This window comes from Centruroides vittatus, unplaced genomic scaffold (genome assembly GCF_030686945.1).
Source record: "Centruroides vittatus isolate TY-2023 unplaced genomic scaffold, ASM3068694v2 contig_651, whole genome shotgun sequence".
NCBI classification, from domain to species: domain Eukaryota; kingdom Metazoa; phylum Arthropoda; class Arachnida; order Scorpiones; family Buthidae; genus Centruroides; species Centruroides vittatus.
Genome location: NW_027122405.1, coordinates 955,423 through 981,333, shown reverse-complemented (window position 1 = coordinate 981,333; position 25,911 = coordinate 955,423). Strand labels below are relative to the sequence as shown.

Below are 25,911 nucleotides of genomic sequence, written 5' to 3'. Positions count from 1 at the left end.
TTCAGCCGTTCTCACGTGACACTCGAACAAACGAACAGACAGAAAGACAAACGCGTCAATTCAATTTTATATATACATAGACAGATCAATTGCTCACCAAATGGAACTTACATATTATATATAAACCAGTAATAAATATTCATTATTCTTGAGATAAAACTAAAATCTCTACGGACTGTTCGATAAGTTTGGAACCGTAGGAGTTGTCATTTATTACTGCATATTCTTTAAGTTAATTTTATTTACTTGAATACGTTAATAGTTCCAAATTAAAATGTTTCTTTCTCATTTTAGAACCGTTAATAAAAGTAGATAATGAAAATATTAGATAAAAGAATTTAAAGGAAACATAGATGAGAGAGGAGACAACCTGAAGACTTACTAAATGTCTTTAGTAACTCTATTCCATGTTGTCTTACCTCTCAAGAAAGCCCATATATACAGTAAATAAGATAAGATAATGGAAGAAGAAGAAGAAGAAAAATGCACATTATAATTTAGCAAATTCATAAACTAATTTTATGTATTTATTATTTTACTTAAGTATATTTGTAGCATTTTAAATTTTGTTTTTATATGTTATATCATTTCCTATTTTTATTACTTTCCTGGTTGTTATATAGAACAGAAGGAAAGTATGACAATGGGTCAAAAAATAAGCTTCCACCTCAGATTTTTACATTTTTGGGCTTAGGGGGCCTTAAAACGTCGAGAAATCCCCAAAAAACGGGTAGACTTTTTCCCGTATGTATGGATGTTAGTGTGTGTGTGACACGGTTTTGCAGCTTAATATCTCCTGCGCCTTTTGTTGAAAACTTTCTTAAATTTTGCAGAGAGGTTTGTGTATTAGGGATTGATGCTAGTAAACTTTGATGGTTAAAGGTCGAGGGGGTGAGGCGATAGAGGGTGCTCGTGTGTCATATCTCAAGAGGGGTCAGACTTATGACGATTTTACTCGTTATTAGTATTTAGGCCTACAATTTTTTTTTTTATAAAACTCACCCTCAAAATTAAGTTTTTTGTTATTTTATAATAATTAACTTAAATAAAACATCGTAATAGAAGGCGCCACATACAATTTTAAAAATTCTTTTGCCGGAAAAGTTACGAAACTCTTTACTGGATTTTTTTAGTTTTTCAAAAATAAATATTAAAAAAAATTGTAATTTTATAACAATATTGAAATATATCTTGTTTAAACAGACTTTAAAAATTTATTTATTTAAATTCGATAGTTTGTGATTTAAAATAAGTTAATTACATTTATTAAAATGTAAAACGTAACTGTCTCTTTTGAAGATTTATATTTTCTTAGTTTTTTGAATTACCTGACATAAACAATTATTGATTTTGGTGCAAAGCAAAAGAAAGTGTCAAAATTGCCAATGGATGGTCTTTTTTTTCTGAAAGTTGAAAAATTATTTCGTATTTTTCTTAGGCGAAGTCAGAGATTGGTAGCAATCAAATGCGAGCCATTGCCCTTCCAGTTTTATTGCCAGAGGGAATTCATTATCAGAAAATGTGAAAGAACAGTTCTTCTACAGTTTTCTTTATTGTATTTAGTGTTATTCATTCTAGTTCAAAACTTGTGATTTAATGTAAATAAAGAAACTTTCATCTCAATTTGCTGATTTATAATAGAAAACTGAATATGCTTTTAATCTTTACCTGTTAGAGAGAAATATATATTTCTGTTATTCTACATCAGAAAACTTTTCACTTATACTCTAAGAAACTTTTGTTTATTATAGTGTTATTAATACAGTGAAACATGTCAAAAGCGTATCCTATAAAAACGGAAACCTGCCTAACGCGGAAACGGAAGAATTGGGATATCTATTGCATAAGACAAACCTGAGTAAAACGGAAATTTCGGCTTAACGTTAGCTGAATGCTAAATCGTAATTAAAACAAATTCCAAAGGCTTATATACAGATTTTTGGTGTCATCAAATGTTCTCGAAGCATAAACATAAACACTTATATTAGAGGAGAGACTGCTCCAAGTATAAATTGTATGGGATACTGGAGAATACACCAGGAAAGCCGGACATGAAATATTGTAAAAAATAAAAAAGTTGGCAACAATGTCATGTTGCATCGTGATACGTAATAATGACCTATATTGTTATGCTCAAGTGTTTTCGTCATGCTGAAAACTCGTTGTTTTCAAAGATTATGCTATTCAGTTAGGTGTTTATCACAAGTATTTAGCTCTATAAATGTAAATAATAATTTGTTTTATGCTATTTGTTTACCAGATATGAAAATGTAGAAAGGGTAATTAACATCTCTCTTTCGAAAGCTGGTTAGAATCAAATAAGGCGATTTGAGGCAACCGCTGATACAACTTTATAATGTCTGGAATTGCTTCCTGGTCTACATTATAGTATATTTACTCGGCTTTTCTCATAATACTCTACAATTTTAGGTTATCGTGGTCAGTTTTTGCTTCTAAAATTGTAGTAATTTTATATTTAAGATGTTCATTTCCCTTTTTTTTATAAATTGATGAATTTATTGGATTTTATTTTTTTATGTCCCTTACGTTATTTCTTTTCTTTGTGTGCTAATTTTGGTCACTTTCTAGCTGTCCGTCATTACTCCAGGCACTGTCTGCTATTATCTGAGGCCATAGAAGAATGCTGGACACTGCATATTTATCTAGTTTTTCATATTTTGGGGAAAAAAACAAATTAGATTTTTTAATGTCGTATATCAAACAGTAGCCAATAGATTGGAGTATCAACTGATATAAAAAAATCTAAATTTTCTCTAACGAGTCTCGGGATACAGAATAAAATTTAATTTGTGTCCGGGATTCCGCCAGTCTCTCCTAATATTCTTTCATATTTTCATTTCTTCTGCAGCAATAAAAACGTAACCTTTATAAAATGGAAATTCTGACAGGTCATTCAGTCATGTCCCGTTTACACAGATTAACTTTTACATAAAGTATTCTTAGATGTATTAACAGCATAAAAATTGACAGATGGACGAAGCAGTCATAGCTTACAGCTATGGGGAACCCAGGATCGAATCCGAGAAGCATCTACCAAGAAGTTTTCGTGGGTGTCTCCCATATATGTCGGGTCACGCCTGTCAACACCTGGCATCGTTGTGGGCCGAACCCGCGACGATTAAAAAAAAAAACCTTCTTAGTACCACGAGCGAAAAGAGGAAAAAACAGTGTTTATTAAATGTTAATTATTTTACGTACCTTCTACTAAAATTAATTAAATTGTTTAAGCGAATACGTTAATTTACAATAGCTTTACACCAGTGGGTCAATGTCAACACGAGCATATTCTCTCTCCGCACGAATGGTTCTTAATGCATTTGCGTCAATAACAGCTGAGTAAATATAAGAATCTTTTGTGACTATTTCGGTACCAAACAATTTTTCTGTTTCTCTTTTGGATATTAACTCTTTATTTAATTAATAAATCAATATCGTCTCTTCCAGCAGATGATAACCTTTGAAAAACTGTCATACAATACTGCACAAACACTAAAGTAAGTATAATAACTTACTAAGTATTTACATCTGTATTTTATCAGCAGACGAAAATAATATTTATAGATTAAAAAGTAAAAAAAAATAGTAAGAATAAAATAACTAACATTTCATTGACAAAAATGAAATTAACCGAGAACAGGAAATGAAACCAAGATTGCCTCAACATTGCAGTTACTTCATTTTCTTGTGGAAAATTACTTTTTTTTATTATTATTATTTTTCCTAAAATAAATAAGTTCAAGATTTATCAGGAAAGTTTCCATCTTTGAAGGAAATTGCACGTTTGGATGAAATATTTCAATATATCTCAACCGGTTTAAATATATCCAAATAAATTTTCTACCTCATTACAACTTAGTTCTATATCAAAATTAAAGAGTTAAATTTAATTTAATTCAAACATATTTTATAATTTATGAATTTGATAAACTTAAACTTGTAAAATATTTAAAATTTTGGAAATAAAAAAATAATTATCTCTTCTTATAGACAAGAAGATCAAATTAATCATTACTCAAAATACCTGCTTACATGCACCAGCTTAGGGCTTCAAAGTAAAGAAGGGCCCAAAGGTGCATAGTTATTTCTTTATTTTTTAAATAATTATTTTTCCTTTATGATAATACACGTATAATAATAAATTTGTCATAGATTTAGCTATAGACACACGCAGGTCTCTTAATTTGGTCCTATTTAAAAATCATTTTTGGTAAGTAATTCTTTTAAAATCCTCAAGTGTTTTGTATAATTTACACAGAAAATTCTATATACTAAATAAGAAGAAAGTAAGGAAAATAATTTTTAGATATTTAATTTAACTTTCTGAAGAAAATGATAATTTTTATTTAAAAAGAGATTTAATTCGGATTTTTGAACTCAAAGGAATGCGTTAAACTTTTTTCTTCGTTTCGTGACAATCAAAGAGGAATTCCGTTTTTTCATTAGATCAATTTTACTGGAATGAAGCGAATAATATTGCTTGATCCACTTGGCAGTTCTTTTTCTTTATTAAACGCAATTTTATTTGAAATCCAGTAACAAATATGCAGTTAAAAATTAAAAAAATGTTCTGTGAAATATTATTCATAGATTTATTATTAAAATAATTATTGTTTTATATACTTTTATGAGCCAAACATTTGGAAATTTAAATAAAAATATTATATATAAAATTTGTTTATTTACTATAAAAATTTACTTTAATTTTATTTGTAAAAGCGGAAAGTAAGTAATAAGTATTGAGACAATTCCTCTTATAATCTATTAATTAGTTATATATTTGTAATATATTTTTGATTGATTGATTGATTAATTAATGAATAAAAAAACAATAGAAGTATTTTGTTTTCCTGATTCTCTGGAGATCCTGGACTTTGAGTTCGGACAGGAACCTCAGAAGTTTTCAGGATTGGATTGGATTGGATTGGTGGAATAAGGCAACGTATGACTTGGGCGATCTGTTAAGAGGGGAGTTTTTCTGAAGAATTTTCAATGGGAAACTGGCTCCTATTTAGATGTTATACACGTGAAGAAAATAAAAAATTCCATTTACTAGCCCGTTGGTGAGGCGCGAACCCACGACTTGTGATCATTTATTTTATCCACTCGACATTGGTGATCAAAAATTTCAAAGGATGATATGAACTGGATATATAAGATCCCATTTCTTATCATCTGGTAATCCATAGGGTAGAAATGAAAATTCAGATGTTTATACACACTATATATTAGAATGTAGCCTACTTATTGCTCGCAAGATGACATTTATGCTCTATGGGAACAGTCAGAAGAAAATAAATAATACAAGGGCATAAATATTTTGAATCGCCATTTTTAGTATCGTTTTCCCATCATAAGCAACATAAATGCTTATGATGAGAAAAGATGGATAGACGTATGGTGAAAGAAGATGAGCTTGAAAAGGAGCAGGAAATACAGTTAAAAACAGGAAAAAACATGCGAAAAATATATTTACAATCAGAAATTTTAAAAGCTATTAACATTTAAAACTCTTAATTGAGATGATTTTTAATGCATATTGTTTTTCTATAACTCATTTAAATATTTATATAAGCAAAACTTACTTTAAATTATTTAAATTTATATCTACTTCATACGAAATCTTCAATAATTTAGTTTTTCTTTAATAAAATTAAAAACATTATTATGTTGGGTTAAGTGAGATATACTCGGTTAACACCGGTGGCTGTGTACTATGCCGGACCAGAGTCAAGGCATAGTAACCAAAACAGAAATTAAAGAAGTGTATCAGTGTGTGTGTCTGTATTCAGGAATTTTCTCACAATATGACATGTATTCAATATAGTGGCTTTCTGCAGTGTGATGTATGTGTTTCTATTCAATTCCAATGTGCCCAGGCTTTTGTGTAGTATGTGTGGTATGACACCTGTAGAGGAGAGAACAACAGGTACAATAAGCACCCTATCCATCCTCCACAGATGCCTTATTTCCTGGGCGAGTTCTGTGTACTTGCTAATTTTTTCAGTGCATGCATTTTGTATATTGTGAGTGTTTGGAATGGATATGTCTATAATGTATGTGATTTTATTGTGTTTGTCAATGAGTGTGATGTCTGGTCTGTTGTGGTAAATTGTTTTATCTGTGATTATGGCTCTGTCGTAGTACATTTTGTGCGTGTTGTTTTCCAATACTGTCTGTGGAATGTATTTGTAGTATGGTTCGTGGATGTCTACTAATTTGTGTTTCTTTGCAAGCTCTTGGTGTATTATATTTGCTACTTGATTATGTCTGTGTAAATAATCTGTCTGTGCCAAGAGCTTGCAACCAGAGGTGATATGTTGTATAGTTTCTGGCATGACGTGACATTTTCTGCATGTGTCATTTGTGAGTGTTGCATCTTTGAGTATGTGTTTTCTGTAGTTTTTAGTATTTATGACCTGATCCTGTATGGCAATCATGAATCCTTCCGTCTCCCCAAAGAGGCATCCCCGAGCTAACCAGCTGTTTGACGCAGTTTTGTCAACAAAATCCTGGGCCAGATCATAAGGATGCCTGCCATGGAGTGCCTTTCGAGCCCACGATTGCTTAATGGTGTCTATGCTTTTTATATGTTGTGTTGTGTCCATATGATGTGAGTGTAAGTTTAATGGTGTGTTATTCGAGTCTGCTAGAGTTACTGCTTTATGTAATTGTGATGTTTCTTGTTTTTTGTAGAAAAACTCTCGCAGTGACTGTATTTGTTTGTAGTGAAGGTTAACTATGTCAATCAGGCCACGTCCGCCATCTTTACGTGGAAGGGTTAATCTTTCTGTGGCGGATTTAGGATGATGTTGTTTATGCTTAGTAAGTGTTGTTCTTGTTTTCCTTTGGAGTTGCTCGAGATCTGTGTGAGTCCAATGTATAACTCCAAAAGAATATGTGAGTACTGGGATGACATATGTGTTTATTGCTTTAACTGTGTGTTTTGCATTTAACTCTGTTCTGAGAATAGCATTTAACCTACTTTGGTATTCTTTAATTAATCTTTGCTTTATTTGTGTATGTTCTGTTAGTTTGGCCTGTTGGAATCCTAAATACTTGTAGAACTCGCCCTCTTCCATGGATTCAATAATGTCTCCATTTCCAAGTGCAAAATCTTCTTTCTTCAGGATTCCTTTTTCTATGTGAAGTGTTTTGCATTTATCTAGGCCAAATTCCATTTGTATGTCCTTGGTGTATGAATGTGTGATTTGTAGGAGTTGATGAAGTTGTTTTTGTGTGGATGCATAAAGTTTTATGTCATCCATGTACATGAGATGTGACAGTGTAAACTGTGTTGTTTTTTCGTGTCTGATATTGTAACCATATTGCGTGTTGTTTAACATGTTGGATAATGGGTTCAGGGCTAAGCAGAACCAGAGAGGACTCAAGGAATCTCCTTGAAATATTCCTCGCCTAATAAAAATTTGGTTTGTTTGTATGGAAGTGTTACTAACCCTGAGATGTAGTGTTGTTCTCCAGTGCTGCATAGTGTTTTGAAAGAATGCAATGAGTGATGGATGTATTTTGTACATGTGTAGAATATGTAGCAGCCAACTGTGTGGAACACTGTCGAATGCTTTTCTGTAGTCTATATATGCCATGTGTATGTTTCTGTGTTGTTTGTGTGCTTGCCGTAGAATGACTGAATCTATGAGTAACTGTTCTTTGCATCCCCTGTGGTTTCTACGACAACCTTTTTGCTGTTCTGTTAGAATGTTGTGTTCTTCAACGTGTTTGTATATTTTGTTTGCGATACAGGATGTCAATAATTTGTAGAGTGTTGGAAGACATGTAATTGGTCTGTATTGTGTGGGGTCTGTGGTATTGTTGTTTTTAGGTTTCATGTAGGTGATGCCCTGGGTAAGAAAATTTGGCATGTCTTGTGGATTGATGATGATGTGTGTTAGATGTTTAGCTAGTTCCTGGTGCAGTGATGTAAACTTTTTGTACCAGAAATTGTGAATGTTGTCTACACCAGGTGTCTTCCAGTTGTGTGTTCTGTTAACAGTGTATTGGAAATCATGTATGCTTATTTCAACACAGGGCATAGTTGGTATGTTGTGCAAGTTTCTGTTCTCCTCCTCGATCCAGCCTGCATCAGCATTATGCGTGACAGCACTGGACCAAAGAGAAGACCAATATGTTGTGAGTTCTTCTTCTGTTGGTGTGCCACTGTGCTGTGTAACAGTGTTTGCTTTGTTATTGATTTGTCTGTAAAAGAGTTTTTCATTGTTTGTAAATAATTTATTTTGTTGTTTTCGTAGTGTACATGTTTTGTATCGTTTGAGTCTACGTGCTTTGGCAGCAAGTTTTTGTTTTAGTGTATCAATGTATTCTGTAATGTGTGTGTTGTGATGTTCATGTTTTGTGTGTGTTTTTATTTTCTTGAAAATGTTTTTGAGCTGTTTCCTTAATTTGGGTGTTATGTTGTTTTTAGCGTATTGTGTCAGCCTGCCTAATTGCTGTCTAATGTCATTTATTTGTATTTCTATTCTTCTCTGCCAGGCAGGCTTGTGATAGAATGTGTTTTCTGTGTATTTGTCTGTGATTGTACTTTCAGCCCATGGTGTGTCACTACTGTGACTGCTCCAGCATAAACTAATGTATGAATGTCTGCGAGTGTAGAAATTGAATGAATGTAGTGTGGTAGTAAGTGAGTGTTTACATAATTTAGTGTTTTTCCTACTTTCTTTGACGTGTTGATTTTTGGTATTCGTGGTCGTTGTGTGGGATCTGTACCTGTATATTTAGTGAGTGTTTCCTGAAATATAAGTGAGAGCGTATTAACTAAATCCAAGTCTATGTTATCAGTGATGGATGAGGAAGTGTCTGTAGTATCGTTAGTGGTAATTGTTGTATGTGTGTTATTATTAATGCTTGTTACTGGATTATCCTGATATGTTACGTTATCTTCATTAATGTTAGATGTTTCTGTCTGTTGATGTATTTGATCAGCAACCTGTTGTTTGATAAGTTCAAGTGTTGTTTGTGGAATAAGGTTGTTGTGTATAATTGTTCTTTTTTGATCAACAACCCTTTGTTCGGTGACAGTGAGATGAGGATACTGTTGTGTGAATTTATGGTGTAGTTGTTGTCTGTATGCTGTCATGTTTGTTTCCAGTTTTGTGATCGTGTAATAAGTACGGATGATAAACTCGTTCATTTCTACTGTCCATTTCATCCGTTGGCGTGGTTTTCCAGCCTTTGTGGTCTGTGGATGCATTGCCACAGAAACACCAAGGCTGGGTTGGTTCCTCACATCTGTTGAGGGCATTGCAGTAGCCATGCTTGGGCCGGTGCTGCTTTCGCCACCGGTAACCAAGGGAGACTGTGACCTATTTTTCGAACGTGAGCCTCTGCCTAACCCACGAACGCGGACCTTGTTAACCCGGGCGACGTCCGAGCCGGTATCACACTTTGATCTAGTTATTACCATGATGAATATCTCCACAGAATGTGGGTGTGGTCACTCTTAGCTTCATTTCTCCCCATAGACCTTACTGGCATGGGTGTCCCTACCAGGAGCTTATGCTCCAGCCTGCATTGCCCTATGGATCAGTAAAATTACTGGGCTCTCCCACCACGACCAGGTGGTGACCACGGGAGAGTTATTATTATTATTATTATTATTTCAAATTTTAAAAATAAAATTAATTTATTTGATAATAAATTTAAAAATTTAATTGAAATAATAATGATGATGTTTAAGAAAATTGCTTTCTATTTAAGGTAGTTAAAAGCATAATACAAATAATATTTTATATGTAAATTAATATTTTTATGAAAGAGAAAGAAGAGAATAGTGTTGCTTGTTGCAAAAATAGAATATCTCATGAGGAAAGTACAAATCTTGTTCATATTTGTTGATTTGCCTTATCAATAAAATAAAAATGAAAAAAATAATAATAAATGAAAGATAAAAATGTATTCCTAAGAGAATTTTCTAACTGTTATTAACAAACTTCTTGACTAAATTTAAAAATAAACTTAACTGCATCAACTATTATTATTATTTTTTTTTACAATTTTTCTCAAACTGATAAACAGACTTTATAAATTATTTATAAAATTTAAATATCGATTAAATGCAAACTATATTTATATGGTTAGATTAGTGCTCATATAATCAAATTTTAATACTTAAAAGCTTATATAAATCAGTTTAGTATCTAAGAAAATTTTAAACCGTGGATTGTCTAGTTAATTTCGTAAAATTTTATGCAAATTTAATGTTTATTATGCATAAAAAGTTGTTTGTTTAGAGGTACAGCTGTTCTGAAAGAAGACTTCATATCAATTTTTAATATATCATTTTTTATATAAATATAAAAACGCGAATTACGTATGAAGACTTTCAATATATATTAATTTTTTACAGCTTATTTACATATTTATTTAAGCAAACTATATTTAATAAATTTGAATATATAAATATATCTATCTATTTAATATTGAAGATATTCGTTAATTTATTTTACAGTATTTAAAAAAATTAAAAATAAGCTCAAATAAAATTAATTTAAAGCTTTTTTTTCAATTTTATTTAAAGAACATTAGTTTTGTGGGCAACGTTGGTTTCCTAACCGATAATCATTTTACTTCCTGTTAGACAAATCTTTCTACACGGTGATTGGTTGGTATGATTATCGCTTCCGGTTAGCGACAACCTCACTTCTAGTCCAATTAGCTTCCTCCGTATAACAGGATACACGGTGATACACAGAGGGAAAACAATAGATAAAACTAAAGCGTTATATTTAAATGATTAAATTTAATGACCGGAATTACGTGAGATTGGCTATAAAATTATTACGGAAATAACTTCTTCTGATCGTTATTTCATCTCGAAATTCTAATTTTTAATAAATTAAACATACAAAATTCCTATTTATTCTCTCTGTAGAATAAATGAGAAAATACTACTGTATTGTCAACATTCAAACAAGAGAGATTAAGCAATTACATCAAATAACACAGATTTCCCTTAATTAAATGCAAATTCAAATATCAAAGATTAGGAAATCAGGAAACTAGTTCAAGGAATTGCATAGTTGAATCCAACAGACTCCTTTGTAATTCAGATAACAAAACAGTTTGTAAGCTCAACGCAATCTAATTTACGTATAACCGAGGAAACAATTTTGAAAATCTCTAAGATATAAACGAGAAAATTGGTAAACAAAATTCTCTAAAAGGAGAAAGTCTCCAAACTTTTTCGAGGGTCGACCCCTTTGTGAAATTCTCTATTCTTCGTCGAACCTCAATCAAAAGTATACATAGAAAATAAAAATAGTATATGAAAAGTAAGACGCATAAAGTAATACAGGGATATTAAAACTCTCTAACAATTAAATTAGAACTACTCTCTATTGACTTGGTTGACATTATTGTTGGCTTAGATGTGGTTTATGAGCATTAACAAAGATATTGAAGTTTGGTTGGAGATTAGAGAGTTTTAGTCGTAAGTCACCACGTTCTTTGTGGTTCAATTTGCTTCTTTGTTTTGTGTCACTTGAATCAACTTTGACCATCCATAAGCTTAGGAATATAAGTAAAAATAGCTTCACTACCACGCAAAGCTTTTGGTATTCTGTAGTAATATTTACATTTCAAAAGCTTAACCAACCCCCAATCGACACTTCAGAGTATATCGACCCCGGATTATCTAAGTACCCATAGGAAACCATTATTTTGAAGACTAAAACCTATGTGTGCACGTTAAAGTATTTTATAAAAGGGACCGTTATATGCAAATTTCATCCCTCAAACCCTTCATTATGTTTAAACTAAATAAATCAATAAAATAAGAAAATTTATTTATTCTTCTTTAAAGTTACAAACTAAATAAATTATGATTTCTATTTTAAAATATATAATCTTTAAAAAATTGTAAATTTTCTAAAAATAAACGAGTTTTAAAAAATAACTCTTTTTTATCCGATTTCGAAATGAGCGGAGAACTGAGATGGACACTTTAAAAATTAACAAATATTTCTTGCTTTATTGTTCATTATCCATACGTTATTATCCAAATTATCCAAGCTCATTTCGAAATCGGATAAAAAAGAGTTATTTTTTAAAACTCGTTTATTTTTAGAAAATTTACAATTTTTTAAAGATTATTGTTTTTAACGTATACAATAACCGATCCCATTGCTTGATATTTGTTTATTATTTAAAATATATAATAATTGTAAATGACAATAAATAAATTTCATTGGTGAAAAAATTTACATTGACTAATATATATTCGATTGAAAATTTACATCTACTATTTATTTTTAAGACAAATGCATTCATTTTCTGCAAAGACGAATTGTTTAAAAATTCTATTACCGAATAATTTCTTCGTTCTTTAAGAATAAAAATTATAAATGATTTTTATAAGCAAATATTGTAGAAACGAATGAAATTGCCAAGCGGAAAAAATCATTTTACTGTCTTTTATCACGACAGAACAATTTACATTTTATCATTTTAACTACGAACCAAACCATCTTGTGCAACATCAAAACATTCCTATTCGTAAGATAAACAGTTTACTAATGATTATAAACTACAAATGAGAACTACAATGTTAAATGTGGTCTTGTAACTTGACAAAGTCATATAATGCATTCCGGATAGTTAAATTCAGTCGTAAACTTCATTTTAATATTTATACAATCGAACGGTATTCGAAAGAATAACATTTAAATCGATGAGTAGACTTCGTCTTCTATTTAATTTCAATAATTATGTTTAAAAATATAATGGCCCACGCAGTGACGTAATTTCTATTAAGCGCCATTAAGTGACGCTTTCGAGCTCGCGACATAAGGCGGCCCAGATCAGGTCCTGGGCACTGTTTCTATGGACAGAATAAACACGAGAATTTCTAATTGTATAAGATAAATATTAATATTTTTTTTGTTTGTTAAACTAATACTTTATAGTTACGCTACGCCATTGGGTCCGGAATTAGATAGATGAAATCCGAGACCATGGAAATCTTAGGGGCAGGGGGCTCCGATTAACTATATACTAATTTCCGATGCAAACCAGAAGTCATGTTATTTCAATTCAAAACTTTTCCCCTGAAAGCAGTTAGATAGATGACCGGCATGACTCTATTGCTAACGGAAAAGTATGATGTACAGGAGCAAGTCACTACTAACTTGAGGTGGAGAGCATATATTTTAGATGAACTAAATTAAAAATATGATTAGAAATTGCAGCCCGGCATTGTGACGGCATTGTCACAATAAATAATTGCTTGTTTATATATTAAAATATTGTTTTTAAGTTATCAATTATCTTATTAGGCCCACTTATAGAAAAACGCTTTTTAAGTTCTTTTTCTCATAAATTATTTAATCTATTTTTTAAAAAAAATAAAAGTATAATATTCTTATAAGACTAAATTATTTATTTTAGGTATCCATATTCATCGAGTTAAGTGTTATAACCTTTGGTATATAAGAACAATATATTTTAAATTTGACTGTTTGTTAAAGTATTTATAATTTCGTATTGCTAAAACCTGATATTAGTATCATAAAGACTGACATTTTAGTACAAATTAAAAGTTAATTTATTAATATAAAATCATAACTACATATTAATATAAAATGCTAACATTAGTTTATTTTTTCAGTTTATATTTTCTAGTTTTCATCTATACTTCTGCATTTAACTGGTGTATAAAGGCCAGGGATAGATACTGTACTATGAGAAAATAAATTTTGGAGAGAAAAAATATGAAAGTTTGCATAATATACAGTATTAAATTACAGGAAGAATGTGCTCACCTTTCTACTTCCTTATATATCAGATTGGGTTTAGGTTACGTTAGGTATTATTGGGGGTTGGCAGATTTATGAGGTGCCTAGGATGGCAAATTGGTTAGAACCTATTGATAAGGGAATGTAATAGAACTTGATTCAAACTTATGGAATAAATATATATTTAAACTCATTTATTCTTTTTCTTCAACTACGGAATAGTAATTAATTAATTTGCAAAGTTAATAAATGTCTAACTGCATCTTTAAATATTTTTATTTACTTTTTTATTCGATTTTTCAAGTTGGAAACATATGACATTTCGCATTTTTAATAAAATCGATTATATTTTCATGAGCACAAAATCTTCGATAAGATTTATTATTTATGCATTTATTAAACAAGAGAATTTTACAAAAGTACGGCAAATAATATAAAAGTATTGAATATCCAAAGAAAAAATATTAAATTTAAATCCTAAATTTCCACTAAATCAAATAAATGTAATAGTAAATAAAATGACAAATTTGTTTTTAGCTTAATTGAACAGAATAAATAACGAAAAATACAAAGTTTCTTCGATCTCATTAAATATTTTATCTCTAACACAAAAGAACTACATTAGTGAATAAAAGGAAGAAACAAAGACTTTCAAGGTTTTCTATAATTGCCTCTTATTATCTGAGAGAAGAAGACAAAAAAGGGTGACATTTTATTGAAGATTTAAATGCTTTATCTCATTTTAAAATAACAATTCGTTCACTCCTGATTGATTAAAAGCGTCAGAATTCATTTGAAGTCGACAAACATACTTCAAAGTAAACGGCGATTATCACATTTTACATTTTCAGATGAATTGTGATTTAATGGTTTAAGAAGCAAACTGAAACGCATTACATATCCATTATACTTTGTTGTTCAAATTGCTATTAATATCCTCGAATGGCCGGGATTTATCACAAAATTGACCATAATTCATCACGCATGATTAATTAATAGGAGTTTAAGAGATAATAAATATTTATTAAAGTTCGATACTAGGAGGTAATGAGCATTAATTACGTTGTAATAATTCTAATAGCTTATTCGATTGACTTCATAAAGACAATGATTGCATCAGATTATTTTAGTGATTTAACATAAATGATTTATTTTAACAGTGATGAATCATGTGAGGAGTATTTTAAGGATTGAGTCAACTTATTGGTTTACATTCTATGCCTAAAATTTATTATTATGTATAAATACTTATATATACATCCATTATATAAGTTATATGCATCTTACATTAGTGTCTGTAATAATAAAGCTGTTTACGTCTCATTTACTTCATATTGAAAGATATGAAATTCCTAACTAGAATGGATACTTATCTGTTTTTATATGTTTCAGTGAAACAAATTACTAATAATGCATGCTTCCAGATAAAACAGTTCTCCAGTAGCCGAGTGGGTAAAACTACTGAAGGTCGTGGGTTCACTTCTGTCCAACGGGTTAGGCGCGTGCAGTTTCCAACACCTAGATAGGGGCCAGTTTTCTATGAAAAGTCTTCCGGAATATACACTCTTGGCAGATCGCCCACGTGTTGCGTTCCCATATCCCATCGAACCATGCCAGATATAATTTTGGAAAATATGGGAAATTCTTTATAACCAATAAGACACAATATTTTGTAACGATCTGTAAAAAACTATCGTTCAACAGTCATCAATATGCAGTAAAATCTCTGAACAACGGGAACGTAAAAACTGGACGTTGTTTGGAAGTGGCAATTGCTAAAGATTATTGTATCATTAAATTAATTATTGTTTTGTTCTGTTTTGCTGAATTTTAACTTATTACAAGAAGAAAAATACGGCTTCATAATAAATAAAAATTGTAGCTTATTCTTAATTTTATTATTTATTTTATACAGCATTACACTGCTATTTTAATGTAATTATTTAAAATTTTATTGTATTTGTAAAAGATAATCTTTTATAATTTATCTAAAATTGATTGAAACTATAAAATAAATTAATATTAATAATAAATCAAAATTTATTGATTCAATTTCTTCTTCTAGTTAGTTGACTTCAAAATTCTTGTCGATCTATGGGCACTTGAAGGACCTTTTCCGCGTTTTACCATGGATTTGGCAAGGCCCATAACGGACCCTCAGTGGACTTCTCTATGAAAATTTTTGGACTTATGTGAACTCAAATTCCTGCCATTCCACAGGATTACAGAGTCCTTCAGATGAAAGGCCTTTACTCGTTCATCCGGCCGTCTCTACTAATAATTTCGTAATATGTTATAATTTTATTTATTTATTTATTAAAACCCAGCAAAATAGAATTATTAGAAAGTAAATCTACGTTTTATATAAAATATAAAATAATAAACAAAGAGGAAGAAGAGACAAGAGAGGAGGAATGACAGGCGTTTAAAGTTGGAAGTCCTAATCCTTGAATAATTCAAGAAGAAGACAATGTAAAGTAATTATTAATTGTAAATCTATACTAAAATAATTTATTATAAATTTCAGAAAAATAAAAAGTTTTAAGTAATTATTCCTTACATAACTCAATATTACTCAAACAAATTTTAAAAACAACCTATCCTTATAGAAATACTATATTATTAACTAAATACAAAAGCTTTATTAAAACAAATTAATAATTAATAAAAATTAAAATAACTAAATTGAATTTATTTAAACTTATATAAACATTTGTTGAAATAATTTATGTTCAGTAATTAAATTTGATATTTTAAAATGCATTTAAATTGTATTATTTTTATAAAATATTTAATTTATTTTTAACTTCGTAATTAACTAGAATTTAAACATTTTATTATACAATAACAATAATAAAAAAAACAATTATAAGATGAGTAGTTAAATACATATAAAATCTTTTTAAAGTTATTCTTTAATCCTCTATTTAAAGAATTCTGTGAATTAGACATATGTTTATATATGTTCCATGACAATAAAGTTTAAAAACTCTAAATTACATCAATTAAATTAATATGGAAATATAACACAGTTATAAGCATATAAATAACCTCTCCCATCACCTAATAATGAATTTAAAAGCGTGAGGCCTTAAACGCACTCTTTTACTATAAGGGCCTAAGCTGCAGCTTATGTATAAATTCCATTCCGGTAATTATAACCCTCTATTTCTTTATTTTATTAAGTTTATCGATACATTTTTGTGGTTTCGAAATATGGCAAGCTGAAATTTGTAACTGGTCATGTTCCATTTTCCATCTTTTAGGCCCTAAATATGCTAGGGCCTGTCCAATATTGAAATTTTTAAAATAAACTAAGATACCTAATTAAAACATATAAACTATAATGAATGCATCTTTTAATTTTCTTAATAAAATAATTTTTTATTTAAATTTTTTTAAATACTTGGCAATTAACAAAGATTAGTTTAAAGCTAATAAATGTAGAATTTAATTTAATAATGATTTATCATTATCCAATTAAATAACTTTTTAATTATGATTATTCATAAAACTAAATAAAACTCTTAAAAAAGCGAAAGAATTATTAGAACGAAATCAGGAAAAAATTATTAAATTGTTAAAGATAATTACGTGATTAATTAACGTGATTACTAAAGTCTTAATGCTGAAAATAAGAGGCTTGATTTTTTTAATATTTTTAATTAAGTATAAAAATAGATTGTATATTCCACAATTTAAACGAATAAATCTTATTATTAAATATATAAAAGACGTAATTATTAAAATTTAATTTTTTAATACGAAGAAAATATATATACGAAACTCAAATATTAATACGATTTAATTAATTTAATTAATTTCAGTTAAAAGTCTGCTTAAAGCTATTTTCTGTAATTAATGATTTAACTCGTTTTCAACTTATAATTCCACCAAGTTATTCAACTTGATAATATTATATATTATTACTGTCTATAATAAATTTAAAGGATAAATCCTTTATAATTAATAAGTGATCTTGTATAATACTATATTAATATATAAATTTATTTATTTATTTAAATACGTAAAGTCACAAGAAGACAAAGTTTACTACCTCAATACATTAATTATATATATATGTATATACACCCAAGTACATTTGTACAATACATATGCGAAGCTGAAGAAGGCAAAACATCCTTATTATAATATACTGTATACAGGGTCGTTTTAAGCACTTATGAGGCTTCTAACGCAATTTCTTTGGGGCATTATATATATGCTTATATATAGAACAAAAATATAAGTAATGAGTAATGAGATGAGGTCTTTAAGAAGGTGAGGCATGGCCATTTATAAGACACCTGCCAGGTGTAGACTCCAATATATATTTAAAAAATTGCAATTAAAACAATTTTAATAATTTAAAAGTTTAAACTCTGTTCAATTTGTACAGAAAAATACACGACACAATAAGAATAATTTAGTAAAATTTATTGATAATGTTAAATCAATATGGATCTATACCTTCCTGTAATATAAAACTATAAAATTCATAGCTGCTTGATGATACTCTCACGGTAAACATTAATGGTAAATATTGGACTTTTCACGTATAAACTATTTATATAGATCTGTTTATGTAATATGTAGACTCTTCATAATTTATATATATACAGGTAAATACAGAATTAAATTTTTAAAACTTGATAAACACAGTATATTTTTGGGCAGCATAAATATGGAAACTGAAAACTGTAAATATTAGTATAAGAAAGCTTATATGAGTATATATATATATATATACGCACACATGTAGTTTGGAAAATCTTCCATCAAACAATAGCTCGATAAATAGACTTCTCTGACAATGCCATCAACGTAGTCATGACGACCATATCAACAACGAATTCAGTCAGTGATACGGGGCCAAAAAAAGATAAAATTAATAAAATGAATCTTATGTTATATTTTTAAGAGTAGCAAAAATTTTGTCGTGAGAATTATTAACAAAAACTTTTATAAATATCTCAAGTGGGCAGTAGAAATATACGAAGTTTACGAAACAACGTGCTCCGAATGCGACTCGAATACAATATAATAAATATCCAAGGACAATCAACAAGTTCAAACTTTCTTATTTTTTATGGTTATTTGTGATTCTTTCTTTCGTTTATAAATGTATTTATTGCATAAATATGCAAATATATATTTGGGAAGATCGGATGGTCGAGACGGTTATGACACATCCCGGAGAGCAACCCTATGAATTTTTCGGAGGATGGTCCCGCCTCTCACCCACAATAGAACCTTAAAAATCTAATTTGATAACTTGAAAATTTATCTTATAATAGTTTTATGTGAATGTTAAATGTAAATAAACGTGCATACGTAAATATAAATTATATACGTTCTTACAGGTTCTATACACAGACTACTGGAGTAAAGTATACATTTGTAAAAAAATTCTTTACTAAAATATGATTTATTTAAAATTATCAACGCGTACTACGTTTATAGTTATTAGCATAACTATTTTAATTACTTTTTCAATTTAATAATTAAAGTTTAATCGTTATTGATAACTTCCTAACTTCTAAAGTGAAAAGGTTAGTTTATAAATACCTTATAAAAAAATAATAATGTAAATAATTGATATAAAGTGTTGTTATATTGTATATTTATTGTTTTACTGTTATAAATATACTGAATATTTATATAAATAATAAGAAATATATTAATTTTTTATAATGATAATCGATATCTTTCAAATTAATGTTTTAATTATTTGATTTTTATATATTTTTTATGGTTCTGGCTTCGCATTAAAGTGTCCACAGCATTGATTTTATAACTATTTTATATTATATATTTTTTATTTTATAATGTGATTTTATTTGAAAAAATTAGATATATTTTTACAGTGATTGTCAAACTATATTTCTAGATAATGATAATAAAAAATAAGTGAAAGATAAGAAATTTGACAAGTTTTTTCTAAGTAAAGTTTAAAAAACTGTCCTTCAAATTTAATAAAAAAAAAGAAATCCTTAGAAAGAATTCATCCATTACGTGGAACTGGATAGTTCTAGTTCAATGTTATATGCAATCTGAATCTCTTCTAAGTGAAAAAAAGAAACTTCTTCCTCAGAAATTTTTATTGATTTTAACATATTTAAATAAAACATTTATTTTATTTCAATTTTTTAAATATATTAAAATTCTATTACTTAAATTTAAACTGTTTTATTCGTCACATTAAAACGTAAATTGACTTTAAATTGGATAGGAGTAATTATAATTTATATAATATTAGTTGCTTGAAACTAATATAATTATCAGACTTACGGCATTAATTATAATACGTTATCATGTAGATTGCACAAAATGCCTGATTAAATAAATTTATGTATTTGTAGTAAGTCCCGCTTTCTATGATTGTGGCTCTGAAGTGCAATGATTTTAGAATAAAGCACATGATAATGATCCAGAGTGATTATTACATACAGCTTCAGCCACGTTGACCAATTTAATTTGTCTCTATAGAATCTTCAGTAGATATTGTCACTTATTAAAACAATCAATTGACTAAAAATTAACAAAAAGCTAACACTAATTCCATTGTATTAAGTGTAATTATCATAATTAGAAAGAGTTTAATTGCAATAAGATGCTGCAGTATTATCTTAATTTGGCTAAAGTGGTATGTATTTATTATCTCTTTAAAATTATTTTTAAGTTGTTGTAAACGTATTTAATGTAAAGTTAATTATGTATAGATATGTACAGCGATTATGCAATTAAAAAATAATCATTTAATGACTAAAAACACTCAAAATAAGAATTTCTCTAAATGAGGTTAATTGAATAAGTTGAAAAGTTTACTTGAAAACGGACAAAATTAAAAAGAAAATGAGGAAAAATCTCTTAATTTATAAGTGTTTCAAGGCTATTGTCATAAATATTTTGCTATTTTTTCGTTTTGGATGTATTAAAAAGCTCTATTTAAATGACTCTTCCACTTAATACTCATTAAAGTGTCTAATGTCTACTCATTAAATTAATCGAATTTACAACTTTTATTTAAAAAATAATTTTTAATTAATTATACTAACATCTTTTTAAATTGTTTAAAAATATAGGAAAGAATTTTAAATTTTTAATATCTTAAAAGTCTGAATAAAAGTTTAAACTATAACATTTTATGTCATGAAGTTATTTACGAAAAAACATATTTATAAAAAGTTTTAGTTAATATATCCATTTATCTTTCTCATTTTTCTATTGTTATTTTATTTTTTTAGTTTCTGTAGAACAATATTTTATCCTAAGATCAATTGATTTTACCTTGCAAAACGATTGTGCAGATGGAAAAACAACCTTTAAAGTATAGATGAAAACAATGTATAGTGCTTTAAAATAGGTTTTTATAAATATTTAATACGGAATAAATGCTAAATATTGCATGAATTTAGTATTTTTCTAACTACGAACTGGCATATTATTTCGGAAAACCTATTTCGAAATTAATAAACGTTACGCGATATCTTCATAAAACCCATAAAGCATTATCTAATCAATATCCTATGATGCTATTTGTGTCAAGCATTCTTCATCGCTTCTTCCTTTTCCATATAAAACATTTCATTAAAACATTTAAACCTGAAAAAAATAGAATTTTATCTAATTTTATATTACTTATTAATTTTTAAAAAATTTTAAATATGAGTACAAATTATCCTCAATTCATATTAAGCTTTATGTATTTTATTTTTAAAACTTATATAAAGTTCTATGTGTTTTTATATATTATTTATGATGAAAATAATATGTTCTTTGTAAATACGGACTGTAGTTGTGTAAATATATTGATAATTGATCACAGATACAACAATCATGACATACGGATATAATTTAACATGAGATTATTATAAAAAAGATTTTATAAAAATATATCGCAATCATAATATAAATAAACACTTTTGTGAGTAAAATATTATTAAGTTTATGCAATAAAACCAAAGCGAAGTAACTCTTCCGCTAATAAAACGTACGCGAGTATTCTATTAAATAATCTGTTTAGGAATTACGAACAAATAAGGGTAAATAACCCTATAAAAATGAACATGATGTTGGGGGATTTTTAGACTAACTATTGAACCGATCAGTCAAAATGTCTAATTATATACCTGTACAGTTACCAAGGTAACCAAAGGAATGACGTTGTACGCACTCTGATCACAACACCTATACTGTATCATGATGAATATAGATGATATAAAAAAATAAATAAACTTTTTTACCAAAAGAATCTGTGGTTGACAAACTCGACAATCCCATAAATTTATGACAAACCAATAGAATCCAAAAAATGTCATTCAGGATATGTTATAAGACACTTATAAGATTTCTAATTCGGACATTATCTTTACTTATTCCGTGCGTAAAAAATGTATATAACTTTAAAATAAGATCTATAAGTAATTTAATGTAAAGTAATTAATAATTAATACCTTATTATCGATATTGTGTCACCGTGTAATAGAATGAAAAACCATTTATCATCAAATAATACGTTACGGATGAAATGTTTAAGCACAACAAAGTTGAACAATTGATTGATGAGCGTTTTATATATAATTTGATGTTCAGTAATAAATTTTTGATATAAACTAGAAATAAAACATCGATATTTAATAAGATATCCACGATTAATAAGGTGGCTTACCTATAAGTTCCCATTAAATTCTTTTTACTAGTCTCTGAAGTTTATAAATTGTTGTAGATCTTTACGTAAGTTACCAGTATTTTATTTTATAAAATAAAATAGTGGAGAATTTTAAATTAACGACATTGTTTAATTAAAGCGTGCATTTCCGGCTATTGTCCGCGCTATTCAACAAAATTACACGCGTATTATCTAAATTTATAAAAACATTATTTGTATATGACAGTACCAATTATTGTCATAAATTTTTAAATATGACGTGTACAAATTGTTGTCGCTGGTAATATCCGACGTAATGTAAACATTTGCAATGTCGTGGGGGGAAAACTCACCTGTTTAAAGCTCCTGTACATCAGCTGTATTTCCCTTTTGGTGAACTTGGTGTTTCGACACAACTCCTCCAGACTTCCGACCAACTGCTGACGATTTTTTCCCTGCTCCATAGAGGGACTATAAGGAGCCGATCCGTCGCCGTTGCTACTTGCCTCCCGGTCTCTCGGTAGTCCCACCGCACGGCTTAACTTCCCTATAACCCACCCTATTCTGACACTTCGAAGTCACACAACGGGAAAACCTGTATTTCTGGCAGATCGCCAAGCGTTTGATCAAGCGTTGACTGAACTGTTCTGATGTCGAATGGCATCGTCTCGTCCGTTTTAACGCACCAAACCAACCACAGCGCTTGCTCCGTCGGGCTGGCACTGTGTGGAGTTCTCTTAGCACAAACTCCTGCACTTAATCAACTTAAAACTAGTCAAGGAACCCAACAAAGTTTTCAACTTTTTATTATACTTCTCAATTACTCGATACTTAATCGTTATAAGCGCTGCCTCATTTTTACCCCGATTTAACGCTCGTCTAATATGAAAAATTGACGTTTAATGAGTATATCGATACATCAAACGTTCAGTAATGGAAATGGCAATTTAGGCATTAAAAATGTACTTTTTTTCCTTCTTATTATAATTAATTTTATAGAAAGTATTTTTAAAAAATAATAAAATTGTTGATCGATTTTGCATATCGGTAATGATAATATTTTCAACTTCAGACAGATCAAACGGGCATTGTTCCAAGCATTGATCAACTGATGTCCAGGTAAGGACAAATTTCTCATTCTTATTATTATTAAGTAATTACTGAATAAAAAAGACATTCGTAGTTTTTTTAAATTAATGTAATTCTCTGACAAAAAAATGATTTTTTTCCCTAATGTTTTAATGTTAATGTCGAAGCTTAACTATTTTAGCAATGTCATGAGATGATTTAAACACTTAAATTTCAGATTAAAACTGCCGATTATTTTACGTAAATGTCAAAAATTGCTTCCAGTTTGCATTAAATCATCATAATCTCTAGCAGTATTTTCATATCATACTATAAATTTTTCTATGAGACGTAACAGAAAATTGCTACCCTTACAGAATTATTTAGAACGTATGTAACGTTCTATAATATAAATTTTAGTGCTCAATTGAAATAGAAGATTACCTGAATTAGTCAAGCACTTCGCTATAACCATCGATAAATTACACATATTAGCTAATATTTGAAAAGTGCACTTACTTTATGATAAATGCAATCTTAAAATTTCTAAATTCTTTTAATTTTAGTACAGAAAAATGTCAAAAATAACGTGTTCGGTAGAGTATGAGTATCTATTTATGTTTTGCTAACTCTCTAGAGTAGTGGCCCATAATTTATGGTAAACAGTTCTCTTATCAGTAGCAGCATGCGCAATGAAATTATCCAAAAGGGACAAACAGAACAAGAATAGAACTGTTTGTTCAAATTTAATTTAATATAGTTTTGTTGATATTCTAAATTCTATACGACTGTAGAATGGCATTGAAACTCAACTAAAATCATTTTAATTTCATCGTTTTATTGAGTTTAAAAGTCATTTCAAGAAACTTACTTTTGTATAATGTTAAAAACTTTATGAAAACAAAAGAAAAAATGTATGTATAAACCTACTTTTTCGTTTAAAATTATACTTTTATCGTCATTTTTATGTTCTATCTTTACGTAAACAACTATCGACATTACTTGTATTAAAATGAAAATAACAGTAAATCTTTTTATGATTATAAAAATTTAATATTAAGGTTAGTTTCTATATTAACCTCTTTCTTCAATCCTCTGCTTTAAATTTAATATGATCATCATGATAAATAGTAAAGATTAATGGAAATGATAAAACTACTTTAATAAATGTCAATGTTCGTGACAGAAGTGAAATGGCGACATGCAAAATTTTTTTCAGGTGAATGACCTTTTTTTTAATCAGCTGGAAATAAAAATAATACTCTCTTTTTGGGTTAAAAAATAAAAAATAATAATAATAAAATTTCTCATATTGTAAAAGTGTAGAATAAATGAAGAAAAGAAAGAAGCATTAATAACATTTCTAAAATAATATTATGTTAACAATATATGAAATACGATATTCTACATTTTAATAACAGTTTCTGTAAAAATATTTTTCTTTCGGCTATTTTTAACATTCTAAAATTTATCTCGAAAGTAGCAAGGGACCAAAAAATAAAATAAACGAAGGTTTGCTTCGATGGGATAAGGCAATGCAACACCTGGGTGATCGAGAGTCCAGGGGGTTTACCTCTCGGGAGGACTTTTATGGGAAACTGCCCCTATTTAGGTTGTTACACATGTGAAGAAGACCCAGAAAACTCCACGCACCAGTTCATTTGTGAGGCGCGAACCCACGATCAGTGTTTAGTATTATCCCTCGACCACTGAATGAGGGATCTTCGTAAAGAAGTTCAAGGAAAATTCTTTTGCAGCAATATCAAAATTTCTGTTAAAATTTCTTGCATTAAAGACCAACGAAGAAGCTCTTTTCTCTTATTAAAAATACTTCTAAAATTTCTGAGAATTAAGAAAATTTGTAGTGTAAATATTTTGTAGAATAAATCAATTATCTTTCATTTTAATAGTTTCTTAATTAGGATAAAATTTGTTTCAAATTATTATTAATGACACTAGAATTACAAAACTGTAGATATAATAATTATTATTTTATTCTTAAAATAACCGTGATATATAACAGTATTAAATTTTTCATCTATCATAAAAGAATTCCTGGAATGCAAGTCAATACAAGGATGTCAGATTTAATGTTTTCTCGAATTTGACATTGAGATATATTATCAAAGATATTGAGGTATAAAGAAATAGAAGATAATTTACATGGTGCTTTCTAATGTGCATTTATGCGGATAACTCTACTAATTACTTTTTACAACGTTGAAGATATGAATGATTTTTCCAAAAATTTGGCTTGTTTTTTTATAAATCTGTTAATATGATAGCAAATATAAATATATTAATAATTATTTATGCAAATCATAACGTAAATTTGAGTAAATTTAAAAGATAATTAAGTACAGTACGTTACTAAACTGCTGAACAGTTTTTAGATTTATGTGAACATTG

The 25,911-nt window shown here is 28.8% G+C and overlaps 1 protein-coding gene across 1 annotated transcript in view; it reads right to left on the bottom strand.

Annotated features, from left to right (window-relative positions):
• The window catches only part of LOC136979889 (Kv channel-interacting protein 4), a 59,541-nt gene extending 36,415 nt beyond the window's left edge, over positions 1–23,126 (bottom strand). The window contains exon 1 of the mRNA XM_067275913.1: positions 22,788–23,126. Coding sequence (XP_067132014.1) covers positions 22,788–22,898 — 111 coding nt within the window. The 5' untranslated portion in view covers positions 22,899–23,126. The remainder of the gene's footprint in view (positions 1–22,787) is intronic.
• Between the last annotated feature and the right edge of the window lie 2,785 nt (positions 23,127–25,911).